At 39.4% G+C, this 18529-nt stretch overlaps 1 protein-coding gene across 1 annotated transcript in view; it reads left to right on the forward strand.

Moving 5' to 3' along the window:
• NUAK1 (NUAK family kinase 1) overlaps window positions 1-16974 on the forward strand; it is an 88581-nt gene extending 71607 nt beyond the window's left edge. The window contains exons 5-7 of the mRNA XM_018570016.1: window positions 5064-5183; window positions 11710-11842; window positions 15256-16974. Coding sequence (XP_018425518.1) covers window positions 5064-5183; window positions 11710-11842; window positions 15256-16391 — 1389 coding nt within the window. The 3' untranslated portion in view covers window positions 16392-16974. The remainder of the gene's footprint in view (window positions 1-5063; window positions 5184-11709; window positions 11843-15255) is intronic.
• The last annotated feature ends 1555 nt before the right edge of the window (window positions 16975-18529 follow it).

Below are 18529 nucleotides of genomic sequence, written 5' to 3' on the forward strand. Positions count from 1 at the left end.
TTTCACAATAATAATTTATACTCCGAACTTTAGCAAACAGAATATTTTACATTTCACTGAGCAGACACACTTTGGCAGGTTCTGTTGTGTACTTCACTATGCATGATCAAGGTCGAGCCATGCAGTGTGGCAAAATTCTAAAAACAACAACATGTATTTCTGATTAAAGGAAAACCCAGGTGTAGGCTTAGTAATAATTAATCGTAATTACATTTTTCAAATAACTGAAATGTTTTGTTCTGCTCTGCTGACAAATTCTGGTAAAAATCAGAAAATAAACATGCTTCCTCTTTGCATAGGCAAATTTTTGATTATTAATGATGTCCATTTATAGGCATACATCATAGTAAACATTAACAACACTAACAGAATGTATTTATTTTCATCTTCTCCTAATCAATAAAATAATTGTCTTTGATTAGAACACGGCAAGGCAAAGCATGCTTTATTTTTTTTAAATAAATGTTTACAGGATGCATTGTTTTCTTGGAAAAGCACACAAAAATATAGCTAATTGTTAACTTTAGTTAATGCTTATGGCATCTTAAAGCTGAAAATCAGACTTGACAAATAATCAGCCTTTCTCAACCAAAGTGCCGCGGCATGGCATGCCTTCTGGCTTCCTTAGGGGTGCCTGAAAACATTGCTTACTCCACCTCCCACCCTCTCCCATGCTGCCGCAGCTGTGGCTCCTGATGATAGGATGTGGGTGAAGGGAGCTTCTGATGTGAATGGGTGGGGGGCTCTAATGTGAAGGAACCCCATTTGTTTTTGCATGGGGTCCACCCTTAAAAATGTATACCTGACCCCTATCAAGGATAGGGTCTGGCATGGGTTTTGGAGGGGCCACATGTTAGTTTTTTACTTTTTTACAGTTACATTTTAGACTGGGGTGCCTCAAGATTATGTATACTTTTTAAAGGGTGTCATGGCTGAAAAAAAGGTTGAGAAACACTGGTCTAAATACAGGAGTTCTGTGTATTTTGTAGATCCTGGTGCAAACATCCTGCATTAAATAACTCCTTTACTTTGCTTCTGTGCAGGAGTTTCTTGTACTAAAGACCAGTCACTGCTACTCTCTCTCTCTTTGTGCAGGGTGACTGGTCTTGTATCCGCCCCCTGTTTTCTGCAGACAGCCCTTGTGGGAGGACCTGCTGGGTTCCACCCACAGCTCTGCTTTCTGTACAGACTATTTGCAGCATACAGATATTGCTACTTTTTTATGGCAAGATCAGTATTTGCAAAGGCATTTGGTGCACAAAAAGATCTACATCCTTTATGGATATTAAGGAATCTATTTATTTAAAAGTATTTTGTGTCTGTAGTTCAGCTTTAGATATGCATTTTTGTGTTCTATATTCTCATATACGCGTACAGTTTAGGGAGTAGAGAGTAAGGCGTATTGGATTAACCTAGGTTATTGACTGTTGTGTTGTTTACAAGTATGCCTTCAGTGAATAATAATAATCATTGGTAAGAATGCTTATATTGGTATATGATGGCCTTGTTTTCCAAAGATAGGGATACAAATATAACATTTCTTGCAAAACCTTTCCATATTCTTCTTCCTGGTTTAAATAGCTATGTTGCTGCTTTTTAAGTGCCAAGACCATGAAGTAATCTGAAATCCTATTAATCTTGCTTCAAGGAGCCTGACAAGTTTAATGGGAAAATCCGATAAGCATCAGTCTGTGAGGATGGGAGTGGACTTTAATGTAAATACTTTTTTCCTGAATAGCCATAATGAAAACATGGCTGCTGAAACCGCTCCTCCGTAAAAAAAACAAATATATCAGGCTTTGCAATTCATGTTTCATACATTCCATGTCATTGAAAACGATGTGTTTTGTTAAGGAAAGAATAGTATGCAGTTTTAGGGAAAATATGCTTGTGACTATTAGACGCTGATCAAGGGTCAGGGACCAGCACAGATTCATTAGCTGAGTAAGTGTTTCATTATATTACTCTTGATTGGCAGGGCACACGTCTTAACGATTAGGAGCAACTTCCTGTTAGCCAGTCAGGGAGAAGAGATAAGAAAGATGAATCCAGGCCATCTGAAAAAAAGAACAGTTCTATTCTATCACTCTAGTCTACATTGCTCCCTCAGATTTTTTCAGTCATTTAAATACGTAAGAACAACACCCTGTAATATTACGGTGTGGAGCCGCATTTCTCAACCTTTTTTCAGTTTTGCCATCCTTTACAATTATGCAAAATCTTGAGGCACCTCAGTTTAAAATGTAAATGTAAAGAAATGTGTGGTTTCTCCCAAAATCTGTACCAGAACCTTATCCAAGATAGGGGTCTGGTATGTATTTTAAGTGGGGACCACATGAAAGAAAAAAACCACATAATAAAATTCCCTCTTCCCATCAGGAGCCCCCTTCACATGAGAATCCACAGTGCCATTCATGGTGTGGTGCCATTCATTTCTGGCACCCCAAACACGGCTGGCAGGTCGCCCGTTTCACCGCCATGTTTCCCCGCATACAAATGCAGCAGAAAAAACTCGTACAGCGGGTCACATAAATAGTGCAGGAGCCTGTTTGCCATGCATATATGACCCCATTGAAATCAATGTTCCCGAGACATGCAGGTTTGAACCAGGCCTAAGGTGAACTGCTGCTCCTCCGTACATTTCTGTACAGTAAGTAAGCATTGTCACGAAGTGTATTACTTTAGAAAAGATGTGAGTGTGATGTGCTGGATCTTGGACTATTAAGGTGCCCATACACCTTACAATTATCTGCAGTTTTTTGTCTGCGATCGCATTTTCATCTGGAAATCTGCCAGTTGATGGGAAGTGCACAACCTCAATTACTGTACAACTGGCAGATTTTTGTCTTTCAAGCAGGCAAGAAATGTTTTGTCTAGTTGGATGAAAATCGACTGGTTAGTGGCGTTGTTGTACAACAAAAATCTCAAGATGAAAACCGCTCATGCTCAAACAAAAACCAGTTCTTACGATCGATGAAAATCAGCCAGTTAGTGGTGCTGACAAACGTTAATTGCAAACTACATTGGCCTGTGCATGATGGGCTAGTTGTAAGAAAATTGAACGAGGGTGAGATGTCTGGACAACAAAAAGTTGTACAATGGTTGTAAGGTGTATGGCAACCTTTTATAGTTCATTTACATGGCAAAAGGCTTAATTTGTGAATAACTATGTTCTGGGTTAGGTAGTTTTTGTATACCGTGGGGTCACAGGGAGTACCCCACGAAAAAATCCAAACTTTTTAAATGCAAAATTGTGTAAGTATAGGATTGAGCACTTTGTGTCTGTTGAATATGTACATGCCTGTATATTTTCAATATATATCTTAGTCAAGCAAGACAATCAAGGAATGAGGGGTTTTGTTATTCTGGAATTTTTCTAAATATATTGGGACCAGGCAAGATCTGAAATCTGTAATTTTTAAAGCAAGGTTTACATGGGTTACATACAGCTGACACCCTTCTGGCAGCAAAGTCTTTGTTATATTTAAAGAGCCATTGAAGCGCCACATCAGTTGTTGTACAGTCCAGAAAAGCATATTCATTAACCCTGACTCAAAGGGACACGAAATGTTACAGCCGCTGCATTTGTGTTACAACTATCCCTCTTAAGGTGGCCATACACTCTACAACCATCGCAAGACTTTAGTCTTGCGATGGTTGTAAAGGGATTAAAACAACGTACGATCTGCCTATCTTGGACAGGCAGATCGCACTCTCGATCAGCGCAAGCCCGCCCTCCTGAGTGTATGGGCATTGCGGTCATCGGAAGCCCGCCCCTCAGGAGGGCGGGCTTGCGATGATCGAGAGTGCGATCTGCCTGTCCAAGATAGGCAGATCGTACGTTTTTTTAATCCCTTTACAACCATCGCAAGACTAAAGTCTTGCGATGGTTGTAGAGTGTATGGCCACCTTTAATTACGGTTTTTAACTGATTGCACTCAGTTCGGGCAGAACTCTTAACTATTGATGTGCTTCAACAGTCATGAAAATTGAGCAGTTGTTTTGCATGCCTGCTCTAGCACATCCTTTTTAACTGGCTACCTATGTCCAGTACCTTTTTAATTGCACAAGAGTCCAATCTCTTAAGATGCCAGAGCAACTGAAGAGGAAGATAAAGGCAGAAATCAATTGCCATTTATGTGCACAAGTATGGCAGTCCCAGAATGTGTGTGCACCAGCCAGTGATACTAGGAGCACCGACATGTAATGTAAATCTGAAAATAAAATATTTACTGACTGTTTTGAATGTTCATAATGCACGCTTGAAGATCTGTTTGCTTAAAATAGAACTATGTGGTATGTGTTTTCCCCCATAGTTCTTTTAAGGGAACTATGCTATACTAGCATCCTCCCGTCACCCAAAGCTCAGTAATCTCAGTATATAGCAAACTACAGCTCGCGGTATACTGAGACCGCCGCAGCCGGGACGGATCCCGACAATGCTGTTGAGATCCACCCAGCTGCGCGAAGAGCTGGCTGTACCCTCCCCCATCCGTTCCTCCAGAGAGCGCTGGAGGATCGGAGAGGGGATGTGGGAATCCTTGCGGGAGTGGTGACTGACAGTCACCGCTCTCTGCAGGGAGATGATCGAGAAGTGAGCGAGTGACAGTATGCGTTCGCTCACTTCCCGATCTATTGAGCCGACGTGTGCAAGTTTCATTGTCACACGTCAGCTCAAACTATGAGGATAAGTGTTTTTCACTCACCCCATAGGTCTCCTTTAAGTGAATATTTAACTTTAAAAGTGAATGTTCGTAAATAAGGTATGCTGTGTTTACTATGAATACCCAATCATATGTAGAGGAAATGAACTTCTTTAGGACAGCATAATACATATATGGCAACATGGCAGGTGGGGTTTAATGAAAAGCCTGTGCATATATGCATTGCTGTGTGGTTCTAGGGCGACTCTGAAATTGCGGCCACTTAAAGAGCTGTTCCCTGCCAGTGGCAGGGAGTGAAAAAAATGGAATTCTGCTAGCACATAATTGGTTAACCGAAGTAAACACCGCATTTGATTTTGATATGGATTTTGCAGTAATATATTTATTTTCGTTTTGCAGATTGCTGATTTTGGACTCTCTAATCTTTATCACAAAGACAAATTTCTGCAGACATTTTGTGGAAGTCCACTTTATGCATCACCAGAGATTGTGAATGGGAGACCATATCGAGGTCCTGAGGTGAAGTAAATCTGCTTTATTCTTTTGCATTGAATTGTAATTTTATGGAGTGATATAGATGGTTGGGTATTTTGTACCATCTCTGGAACTTTTGAGGCACTGGGTTTCTTACATCAGTTTGTATGAAATGTTTTACAGTTTTCTACAGGTGGCCACTGCTGTTTTACAGAGAATAAAATCAGTTTTATTTTTACAAAATACAGAAAAATCTCTTTAAAAACTGGTACTTGTGGCATATTTAAGTATAATAAAAGATTTTCAAAAAGCTAGTAACAATAATCATACCTCGAATAACCCTCAATACCCATATTTGTTATCCTTCCATCTAAATTTTATTTAAGTTAAAGGGCTTGTTAGGTCATGTTAATTCAGTGGCCTGTGCACTCTCTGCTGTTTTTATTGCAGAAAGCAAAGTGTTCCGAAAAATGAAAACACTTGAACGCTTGACAGTAGATGTTATTTAATGCCCGTATTGTAACGTTTAACATAATGTCTGACATATAACACCTAACAGACCACATTGACCTCTCTGGTTGTTATCCAATTTTCTATAATTGGACAGACAGATCAAATAATCTGTCACCAAGACTGTGAATGCTGAGTAGTGTGTTGTCACACTGTGGATTGGATAAAACAGATTGTTGGGGTGGGGCTGATCCTTTGGTTTTGGTATGCACTGGCACAAATTAATGTTAGAAAAGGTGGAAAAGACCTTAGAAATGTAATGCATGATAATGTTGCCATTTTTGCCAATATTCTACAATAATATATCATTACTAAAACTCGAGGAGAAGAGTGACATAATACAGGAGAATGTCAAATAATAACAACATAGACATAAACATGGGGACCGGGGCACTAGGGTATGTGAGCTTCGGGGTTTGAGGAGTTGGTAGGAGTCACATATCTGGGATGTTGGTCACAGAGAGAGAGGAACTAATGGTCTGTGCGTTCTCAGGACGCACTAGAGGCACAGAATCTAAGAAGGGCCAGGTATTTGACAGAGCCTCTAGTGGTGAGGATGATTGGCTGCTGGACACCTTCCAGGTTGCTGCCCCCTAGCGCACCCACACAGACGCAAAGGACTAGTTGAAGCATCGGCGAACTGGATACAAACAACAGGTAGGGAAGAAACTTGTAACCAAGAGGAGGAAGATAGGAACAGTGGCACACAATGAGAGAAAGAGAAAGTCACAAGCAAAAGGGGTAAAACGCACAGCAGAACAGCAGACTATACTGAAGAGGGTAGCTAAACAAGGACACTCGGGAAGGGTAAGTAGCTTAGAGGCACACCTAGGAGCATGAAGGTGTAACGTACAAAAGTAAGCAGGAGATGTGTGTTGCACATGCATACAAAGAAGCAGGATAACAGAGGGAAAAGTACATAAAGAAGCACAAAGAGATGTATGCACACAGGGGGTGTGCAGACAAGGACGAATCCAACACAGCCATAAGGTAAGAGAGGAGCACAGAAGTAAAGGTGATGTAAATTGAAGTACAAGAAAGCAAGTAAATAGGAGGAAGCAAAAAGACAAAGGCTGGAGAGGGAAAACACAGAAGAAGTGAGGCAATGAAGTCAGTATAGAGAGACTCACAGCACACAGGTGAAAGCAATTATGGTCTGCAGCAATATACTAAAGGTAACCACTGAAATACTATAGAAGGGGCGCAAAGAGCAAAGCAGGGGATAACGCCAAACAGGGATACCAGCTGGTACAGGGAAGCCAAAGGCACAAGGATCCAATAGTAAGCAAAACAAAAGTAGTTTCAGCATACATTTTCCCATGTTCTGTCTCTTAAAGAAACTCTGCAAGTTCGGAAAAATACTTGTTGATCTTGCCAGAAGTCCAGTAATCTCCTAACTATAGTGAGCTGATAACATACTGCCTCTTCTACACTGAAATACCGAACAGTGCTATCAGCCCTGCTTTAGTTCTTCCCCCCTGATGGACTACAGAACACCTCATCCTAATGTCCTAATGTTAAAGAATAACAACACTGCTTGGGATTTTTGTGCAGTAGAGGCACTGTAATCTTATCTCAGATTCCTGGAAATCAACAAGTATCTCTCTGTACTTGCAGTGGTTTAAAGAAATAAAACATAGGAATATGTGCATGTTCTGCAGAGATACACTTTAATGTATATACTGTATGTATGGAAACAACTTGGCAGTGTTATACATTAGTTCTGCTCTACTGCTGCTTTTCACAATGTAAATTTATGAATTGATTAGCTTATTGAAAACAATGCACTCTCTATCTGACCTAAAACATTTTGTTAAGAAGAGAGGCAGAGTGATCAGAAATTGAGTGTTTTCCCATTCTGTTATTCTACAAACCTACATTTCTTAAAATAACAAAAATATAAAGACGCAAGCATGAAAAGCAAATTTCAAAATTGACATATGGTAAACACAGCTATAATATCTTAAAATAGAAGCCGAACAAAAATACTTCATACCCTCTCTTTAACTGCATTGCTCCCTATACAAAAGGAATACAGTATGGGGAAAACAGATCTGGAGAACGATTTAGAATTATTGTTAACAGTATCAAATCTCAAAGCCAGCTGCAAAAGCAAAGGAAACTTTTATATGTGGAGAAGTGATTTAACCCCTTCGTGACTGACGACGTACAGTGTACGTCGCCAACGACAGGGCTGTTTAAACAAAGCCGCCGTGCTTCCCGGACTCCGTTGCCCCTCCTACGGGCCCGGGACTGGCTTCTGTGGTGTCCACGTGGAGCTGGGGAGGAGATGGACATACCTTTGTTCGTCGATCCCCTCCCCGTTCCATGGGACCGGGAGCGATACAGATGACATCACTTCCGGTCCAAGAGCTGTCAGTGCTGGGCTCCGGAAGCCCAGCTATAAGCTATTGAAGTGTGATCTGCACTTCAATAGCTAATTTCTAGTGTAAAGGTGACATTTGGGGTATTTTGGACCCCCAGCATCACCTTAAAGAGTACCTGTCACTACCATCTGCTATCACATGGGGGTGGGGGGGGGCTTGGAAGCCCCCCTATGTGATAGCAATCAAAGTAAAGTTACAATTAAAAATAAAAGTTTTTAAAATTAAATAAAATAAATCTAAAAATAATTGTAAAACATTTTTAAAGTGCCCCACGAGCACGTGCGTCGCCAAGTAAACACGCATCGGGTGGGCCTACGTATGAAAAGGACGAACGCGATACACATGTTGGGTATCACCGTGCACGCCGCAGTGAGAGCAATCATTCTAGGGTCAGTATTGTTGGGTATCTCTAAATTGATGACCTGTGGGGACTTTTAAAGCGTCGTCTATGGACTTTTTGGGGTACTGAAGTTTGTCGCCATTTCACGGACGCACACAATTTTTTACCTGGGCATGTTGGGTATCTATTTACTCGGTGTAACCTCATCTTTTATATGTTATTCAAAAAATTGGTATTTTATTGTGTTTTGGGGCATATAAGTACATTTTACATTTAAGTTTTGGGGTTTGATAAGGAGTTGCGCGAATATCGTGCAACATAAAAATTTGTAGCTGCCAACATTTTTTTCTATAGGGTCACTTTAAGATGACTTAAATTGGGCTTTTTTAACATGGAATCTTACTACAATTTAGGATTATATACATCTGGCTTCTTTAATTTGAAAGTTGCTTGATTTAAATTATTAATTTGTTTGGATAATCAGATCTAATATAAATGTTTGAAAGATTAATTATGCCCAGGATCCTACATATGCCTGTGGAGAAAACCTGTTTTTACCAGCTTTGCTAGAAGTATTTTTTAATAGTATGTGTGATCTTGCTCTAATGTTTTTTTTAACAGGAAAGTCTTTTTCCTAACAAATCTTTAAAGGAGAACTATGGGGTTAAGTCTTTTCCCCATAGTTTTACTTAGGGTAACGATCACTCACCTCATAGTTCTCCTTTAATGCAGGTTGAAGTGCAGTCACATTCTGATTGTAGATTCATGCACTTTAACCCCCAACTGTTGAAAGAGTTACTGAGTGCCCTGCAATTTTGGGGTTTCTGGATACTTTTTTTTCTAGCATCAACTCTTGGGTTGAATTTGCTGAACTGGCCAGTCCTGGACAAATTAGCAGTTGTTTGAAATCTACACAACTTGATTATTTTATTTACAGTGAAATGATCTTTTTAAATCTTTTGCCAGACTCGTAGGCATCCAAAATTTTCTTTGAGAGCCCTAGAAAGCTCTATTGATCTGGAAATGATGACATCACACACAACAGTAGCAAATAATTCACTAGACCATAGATGCCTGACATCTGCATACTCCCCAAATATTATCAATGATAGTTTATAATTGGCACTTATGAGTAACACTGGATTCTAATTTCATGGATTCGAATCGGTTGTAAATGAAGGGTTGTACACCTTCCATATGAGAAATTGTGTTTTTTAAATTAATTTAGATCATGAAAATGAATAAAACATGTGAAATACACTGTATGTGTATCATGTGTTCAAGTTTATAACGTTTACCTATTCGAATCAAGATCTAATGTTTTTGCCTTTTCAAATATGTTGAAAAAGTCAACAATTTTTTCATGGGGCGTGTTTTTTTTTTGTAAGTTCACTGTAAGAGACAGATGTGACTTGTTGGAATAAAATCTATCCAATGTAAGGTCTATTGCGTTACGGTAACGCTGCTATCAGGAACTCATTGTTATAACTGTCCAGCCTGTCTGAGGCTTGTTCAATGTTTGTCATCTCAAGTGCTCTTTCCTCTTGTTTGAATACAGTACTCCACCAGAGAGGAATGTAGAAAAATTAGGCAGCCTGCTAAGTTTCCAACTTTAGCTCTGTGCATGTTTCTTGCAGACATAATTATTCTCAACACACAGACCTTTCCTTATCCTTCAAACTTGAGAAAGGGGGCGTTGAAGATGATAAACACTGCACTTGCCAGGGCCGGGGCAATTAATGGAAGTCTTGACTGGCAATAGAGAAACTTGATGCAGCAAACATTATTTATGCAGAAGCTAAAGGGGTTAGATACCACAGTAAAGGCAAAGTCAGTAATGGAATAAAAAAAAAATGACTGGGTGATTGTATAACTGTTGACATGCATGGTATTAATTACTAAAGTATAGATGGATATTTTAATCCAGGAAATTAAGGCAACTCTTTTTATACAGTAGGGAATTATTCTTTTTTTCTTTTTTAGGCAAAATTGGCTACAGATGCTCAGGAAGTTTTGTTTTGCAGGTGTTTGTGAGAGGTTAAACTTGTGCCTTTTTCCAGCCTAGTTACTATGTAACTAAAAACCAAATGTCTATAACTTCCATGGCTCAAGGCTACTTAAAGTATAAGTGTAAGCAAACAGCTGAAATGCACATTTGTGAATTGTCTTACCTGTCAAAACATTTGCACTTCTTTTAAAGTGAATTTCCACTTTTGTATTCAAATTTGAGAACTCCCCCCCCAATATATGTGTGTTCACATTCGCACAGCACCCCTAAACATATATTTATTTATTACACGTATTTATATAGCGCCGACAGTTTACGCAGGGATTTACATAGTTGCACATTCACATCAGTCCCTGCCCTCATGGAGCTTACAATCTAAGGTCCTTATCTCACATGCATTCATTCAGGGCCAATTTAGACAGGAGCCAATTTACCTTCCAGCATGTCTTTTAGAGTGTTGGAGGAAAAAACGGAGTACCCGCAGGAAACACACACAAGCACAGGGAGAACATGTAAACTCCTTGCAGATTGTGACCTGGCCGAGACTCGAATCAGGGACCCAGAGTGCTGCAAGGCAGAAGTGCTGAACACTACACCACTATGCTGCTTTTTTTAAACATGTAACATGTAATTTTTTAGTGTTTTTTTGGAGCAGGATTATACACAGGACTCCAGGCAGCTTCTAGTGGTTAGAATAGATGCCATTGATCAGATAAGGGGACAGACTGAGGGACAGATCTTTAACCCTTTGTTAGGACGGGCATTCCTGCTTATTTAGTTTATAAGGCTAAAGAAACCTTTCAGCATACTACAGACAGATTTAATTATTTGAAATCCACCTTCCCCACTCCCCTCAGACAGTGAGAACTCAGCAGGCTTTCTCAGTCCTGGAGTCTCCAGAGTAGAACAACCAAAAAAAGATGAGCTGCAATGTTTGCATATTTTTTTTAAGTTGTGCTATGCGATTGGGAACATGTAACAAATATAATGTAGGTGTTATTCCAATTCAGGTGCACAAGTGGAAATACACTTTAAGCCAATTGTCTTGCCTGGGCACTCTTTCCAGATACTATATAGTGAAGTTGATTTACTGAAGGGCTGTAGAGCATGTCCACTTTGCAAAGTACAGTTTCACTTGGCTTAGTGAATGAGGTGAAGTTTAGTTAAAATTGACTTTGCAATGAATACCCAATCATGTTCAAGAATTTTTTGCTGCATATCTGAGGTTCAACTTTAAAATATATGTTCTGAGCTAAATTGTATTTTTCATGCCGGTGGCAATACATTGTTTTGTATTTCTGAAATGTGTTTTTTTCTGTGTTACAGGTTGACAGTTGGGCACTTGGTGTACTTTTGTATACTTTGGTTTATGGAACGATGCCATTTGATGGCTTTGATCACAAAAATCTAATTAGGCAAATTAGCAGTGGAGAATACAAAGAGCCAACTCAACCATCAGGTAATAATAATGCAAGAACTATATACTTGTATACTAACCCATAATGGGACACTGAGAAATATTGTCAAATGTGTCCTGTAGTAGTATAAATCTTCATTAACAGCCTTGTTGGTGTGGTGTTCTTTGTATACATTTATTAGGTTGAAGTCTTGCCACTGACTATCACACGTCCAGCACCATCTGCAAGAGGCTCAATTCACACAGCTAACAGACCAGGAGATTTCTCTTTTATTTAAAAAAAAATACATGTATTTTCAGTCGAGTCAAGTGAAATTTAAAAATTAGTGACATGGCTGAAAATAGAATGCCTTCTGACTTTACTCATTGCAGGGACTATCAGCGAACATTGTCCTTACAGTGAATGAAGCCGGAATGGACAGCATGTTATGTAAAAGTGATCGGGTGGCTTTGAAGCTACTCAAACCACTTGCACTAACTATAGCAGCCGGGAGTTTGTATACAAACTAGCACTGGCAGATATGTGTTTAGAGGTCTTTTTTAAACACATATAAATGCATATAGTGATCTTGAAAGAATTTAAACTGGGCATTTTCCTGTGTTTACGTGCATTCAGTTTAGCTTCATTTAGAAAAAAATTAATTCTGTGTGTTTAGGATCTGATTGCAAAATCTAAACATATAAATGCAGCTAAATCTGCAGGTACACCTAAATGCAGCAAAAGGTGATCTAGGTAGCATAAAGTTTGTACTCCTCAGATAATTTAGTCTGCTAGTGTGAATGTAGCCTGACTTACATTTAAGATTGCAATGTTAAGTGGTATCTTGTTGTTAGGGCAAGCACCTACAGATGTCTGCACATATCCTCAGAAACCTGAGGAATAAATCGTGCTATACCAGCACATACCTACAGATTTACTCCCTGCTGCCCTAAGGCTTCCTGAATGCAGCCCCCCATCCCCCATAGAGAATGGCAACCAAATGGTGGATTTGTTTTTTTTTCATCAATTTTTTTTAATTTTTATTTATCGTATTATCTTTCTCATTTTTTTTATTTTTGACTTTATCTTTTTTTATGTTCATTATTATTTCTTATCTTTTACTTTTTACATTTTTGTTTTATTATTTTTTTTCTTTAAATAAATTTTTACTTTAATCTTCTTTTTTCACTTAACTTTATTGCTATCACACAGAAGCTAACAAGCCCCTGTGTGATAGCATTTATAGGTGGCAGATTCTCTTTATTGAACCTGTCTCCTCCAATACAGGAGTTTGAGCACAGAGCTGTGCTAGCTCTCCTGTGACATCTGAAATAGGAAAGCTGCGAGTCCAGCGTTCCTGTCTCAGTGTTCACACGGAGCAGAGCGGAGAACGTTCTCCGCTCTGCTCCCCACTCTCTATCCTGTGCCATGGTCCCGGGTCCCCCAGAAGATCAGGGGACCCTGAAAACTATTGCGGGGAAAGAGGCAGCCAGAGGGGGGGGGGGATGGACGAGCAGGCTAATTACAAGTGATCTTTGCGGCATTGCCAAGATCACCCCCCCTCGTACATTTAGCTCTGCTTGCCCGAAGCAGGGCTAAAGGTAGAAAACAAACTACCCGCCCGGTGCCCGAAACTGCATGTCCCGGGGAATTCCATAGGAATTCCACACCCCTGCCGCCCCAAGGCCGGGCCTCCGTAACCTTGTGGGACATCCATCCCTGCCTACATATCTCTATTGGTCAATTAAGTCACAGATTACATTCACACACCAGGAGGGGCCCTTAGCATTCTGATGCCAATTAATAAAGTTACATTTGAATAATAATTTGCTTTAAGGGGCAGAAGTTGTATTCATTTCTCAGCTTAGTAAAGATTATAGGCTTGTTGTCATTCTGGGAAGATACGCTATTAGCATAGCGATGAAGCCGGCTGCGCATTTTGCATCACTCCCGCTATGCTAATAGTGTATCTTGCACACTGCGCGCGCCGGTTTAAGTAGTAACCAGCACACTCTGTATGCAACTTCTAACAGCGTGGGAGACGAGAGGCTACACTTGTTGGATCCAGGAATCAGGTGAGTAGTATTAAAAAAAAAAAAAGTATCGGTATCGGTGCATCCCTAGTATACAGTGTATATCTAAACAACACAGCCCAGATCTTATTAGTCAGCTTTAACCGCCTGCTCAAGGACACAAGAGTCACTAGAAATTTCAGGGAGTGCGAGTGAGCTGGGCAATTTGTGTCTGTCATGCCATGGGTTTGTCAATATTCCCTGAATTTATGTGGCATCCACTGCTGGGCAGCAGTGTCTCTGTATGTTAGTATTGGCTATGCATATGCTCCATCTACTGTTCAGCAGCACATTGTCCCAATCACTGCTATCTGTCACTATTCTTTATACATATGATGTATGCACCGCTGAGCAGCACATTGTCAGTTACTGCAGTCTGTCATTACTTCCTTTCCATATCTACCAGCTGCTGTTCAGTGGCTCCCTGTCTCTGCTGCCAACACATTTAATATCTACTGCTCAGGAGCACATTGTCACCTTCACTGGTCTGTCACCACTGTTTATGCATGTTCACTCTCAACTACTAAGCAGCACAATATTCCTATCACTGTTGTTACTATTTCCTATACATATTTACTATCCGCTGCTCAGCAGTCCCTGTCACTTTTGTCCCTCAACACTACCCATACATTTGTTGTATATGTAGCCCAGCAGCACAATTCCCCAGTCGCTGCTGCCAACACTCCGTATAGATATATAACAACCACTGATCAGAAACACATTGATTGTCCTGGTCACTACTATCTATCACTACTTCTGTCCATATGTACCATTGTCACTGCTGCCAGCACTGCCTATGCAAAGATATCCTTCCATTCATGTTGTAAAATAGTTATGATGTGGTTTAAAAAGACAAGAAAAACAAACACTCAAATGAACCTTCAACAAAAAGCCATATATGCACTTTCATCCTTTTTGGTGAAAGCACAGCAGACCACTACATGCATACTTCCACAGTAAATCCTTCAGTAAAATTACCGGCTATCTCTGACCAATGAATTGCATAAATCTATCTATTGATAGATCTCCAGCTGCATTGTCAGACATTAAATTGTATTCCTGCCTGCTGGCAACTCCTCCAAAATGACAATCATTCCTGTATGGATCCCATCTGCCTTCTAAACTCTTCATTTGGTGTAAAAATGTGGGGTACCATTAAATTATTTGTCCGAAGATGACCTGTGTACACTGCATATTATACATTATCTCTGTATATTCTGTGCCTAATGTACATCAATGATGCATTTGTTTTCTTGCCTTCTGCATCACCAGACCTGAGATTCCATTAAGATTCCCAAACCCTGCCGTCTCACTTTTGCCATTAGGCCAATAAAAAAATTAAAAGACCATATATGCTTAAAATTATAAGTGATTTATATCTTTCTAAAATGTTGTGTTTCCAGATGCCCGTGGACTAATCAGATGGATGTTGATGGTTAATCCTGAGCGTCGAGCAACTATTGAAGATATTGCAAACCATTGGTGGGTTAATTGGAGCTACAAAAGTAGTGTATGTGACTGTGATGTTTTGAAGGACTCAGAATCTCCATTGCTTGCCCGGTTCATCAACTGGCATAATCGTTCTACCAGCCGTCAGCTTGAGGCTGAAAGCAAAAGCAAGTGCCTTTCAAAGCCATCTGAAGTATCACTTGAACGACAAAGATCTCTGAAGAAATCCAAGAAGGGAAATGATATTACACAGTCCTTGGAGGATGGTTCTGAAGAGACCACCATATCAAAGAGACCCAAGAGCATCCTGAAGAAAAGGAGCAATAGTGAGCATCGGTGTCACAGTGCCGGTTTTATTGAGGGAGTTATTAGTCCTGTATTATCTCCTACTCACAAAACTGAAAGTGATAAAGGGATAAATGATGGTTGTTCTAACAATGCCAGGGAAATAGGAAAACCACTTATATGTGGTTCAAAACAGTCTACACCTTTGCCAAAGAAAGGCATTTTAAAAAAGACTCAGCAAAGGGAGTCTGGCTATTATTCTTCACCGGAGAGGAGCGAGTCTTCAGAACTATTGGATAATGATGGAACAGAAAGTGGGGATGCATCTGAAGTCATCAATGAGACTAAACGAACTGTCTCTCACAGCCTTTCCTGTAGACGGAAAGGCATTTTGAAGCACAATAGTAAATATTCAAATAGCAGTACAGATTCCCCAATGGCTAGCACCACCACAGAATCACTGGTATCAATGGAACAAGGACTTCTGCCTGGGGAAGGATTGTCTCGAAGCTACAGTCGCCCATCTAGTGTTATTAGTGATGACAACATCCTCTCAAATGACTCATTTGATTTGCTTGAATTGACAGGTGGTAGGCCAAACCGACAGAGAATACGTAGTTGTGTTTCAGCTGAAAATGTCCTTTGTGTTAAGGATTTTGAGAGGCTTCAAAAAAGTCCTCGTCCTCAGAACCTGAAACGTTTCCGTAATCGCTTTGCTGACAGCAGTTTTTCTCTGTTAACAGATATGGATGACGTTACTCAGGTTTACAAAAAAGCTCTGGAAATCTGTAACAAGCTCAATTAAAAAAAGCAAAGTTATATAGATCATTACTTTGCTGACAGTGTAAAGTCTAGAATACAATGCACCACAGGTAAATCATGGCAACTGCACTACTCTTGTTTCTTCACAATCAAACTACTTGGAAAACTGAATTTTGAATACTTTTTCTAAGAGTCATTTTATACTGTGGGGGCATAAAGTTTGGCTAGCAAAAAAAATAAACCCAAATATAATGATTTGCTTTCTATTTTAATAGGTACACTTTGTTGGGGTGGGATTTATAAAACAAAAGGGTAATTTTTTTTAGTATTTTACTTGAAATATCTTTTTTTTTTTTTTTTTTTTTTTTAAGCTTTGGTTACATAGTTTAATTGTTGAAACTCTGCTAGAAATTTTGTTAACTGGATGGAGCTTATCAGGTAGAAAAGTACTTGCACATATTTTTATTATTAACTAATTTAAAAAGTATAGTAATTATTATCTTTGTTTTCCTATGAGAACAAACTACCTTGAACGGTAGGCCGTTTATATTTTATATATTTAATATTAAGATACCCATATTGTGTTGCCATGATCACTATTCAGTTTTTGTTGTGGATGGAGTAGAGAAGGGTCAGATGTGTTAGGTTTTTCTCAATTTCTAAGATTTGCTCACTTTCTGTTCTGCTGGTGAAATTGTAGTGAGTCATCAAGCTCAGTGATTCATTTATAATTTTGGTTAAGAATGTCATATACAGCTAACATGTTGCAGGGGAAAGATCTCCACCTTCAGAGCTTAAGAATTTAGTTTGTAACTATATCCAGACAGAATTTACTAAAAAGGCTGCCGTTGGGCTGAACTCTTAGCGCATTGACCACACTTATGTTCTGCTGATGGTAACTGAGGTGAAATGTCACTGCAATAAAAAGCCTTTTTTTTCTGCAGAAGTAAAGGCAAGTAAAGGGCTAGGGCCCCTTGTCCTGGGACAGGAAGTGAGCAAAAATCTCCCCAAGAAAGACAAGACAGCAGTAAAAACCTGACAGAGGTTCTAACAACTCCCACGCTATCCAAAATTGAATAAAATACTTCTGGCTAGACTTTTACTTATATATATATTCTTGTTTTATGTTAAACCTTCAGTACGTTCTTTTAAGCAGCCCATGTGTTAGAGAAATAAACTTTATGTACAGGTCCATAAATCTGTCAACTGCAGATTCCTGTTTTTCCAGCAGGAATGTGATTCACAAGACACAATCTCTTTGCCAGAAAGATTTTGATGAGTGTTAATCTATCGCTGGTGTTGTGAAAATCTTCACCAAAAGGCTGCATTGTTTACTGACATATTGCAGATGTATTATATTTGACTTTGTATAGTTATCATGTTCTTTGTGAAGTACAAGTGGAAAATTTGATGACAAGGTGCCTAGATCGTCTTTGTTTGGTGTGTTTTCTGTACATGTTTTCCTAAGGTTTTAAGAAACATTTACAGATATATGCCAAATATAATTGTCTAAGTTCAGGCCATCATTAAGCAGGCATTATTTTTGGTGGACTGGTAGCTTAAAAGACCTTTCCAAATGGATTTTACAAGAAGAACCCCATGCATTGATTTTTGTTGGCGAATAATCAGCAGAGCATACTGTTCAGGTTTCTTTACTTTCACTGTCAGCAAATAGAATATGCGAAGTATTTCTAAGTGTAGTGTAGGAAAGTTTGTTAGTACAATGTTGATAGAAGTGGCTCACGGAAAGTAGAAAAGTTACAGGTTTGGGATGTTGTAACGTGTCTTTAAAATGGCAAGTTGAAAGTGTAGGAATGTAGTAAATAGGTTTCAGGATGTACCATGTATTGGTGTCTACGGCTGGATTGCAATATTTGTTGTCCCCACTGAGGGGGAGTTGGAAGTCTTTCATAACACAGAAATGTGAGGCAGGGGCAACAAATGCACCGTCATCTCAAACATTTGGGATGTCAATAGATGGTGGCTATGATGAGTTCCTCAGAGCACCTAGGCTCTGATCTGTGAAGGTAGTATGTGGCAAAAAAATGTTAATGGAATCCTGGAAGATATGAGAAAATTAAAGCTGGTTAATTAAGAATGTTAAGCAAAAGTGTTTTAATGGTCGTCTAGATTCCCTGCATATTTTAGATACTAGGCAGTTCTGGGCAAACAAAATATTGT

This window comes from Nanorana parkeri, unplaced genomic scaffold, assembly GCF_000935625.1.
Source record: "Nanorana parkeri isolate BGI_ZX_2015 unplaced genomic scaffold, ASM93562v1 scaffold1442, whole genome shotgun sequence".
NCBI lineage: Eukaryota > Metazoa > Chordata > Amphibia > Anura > Dicroglossidae > Nanorana > Nanorana parkeri.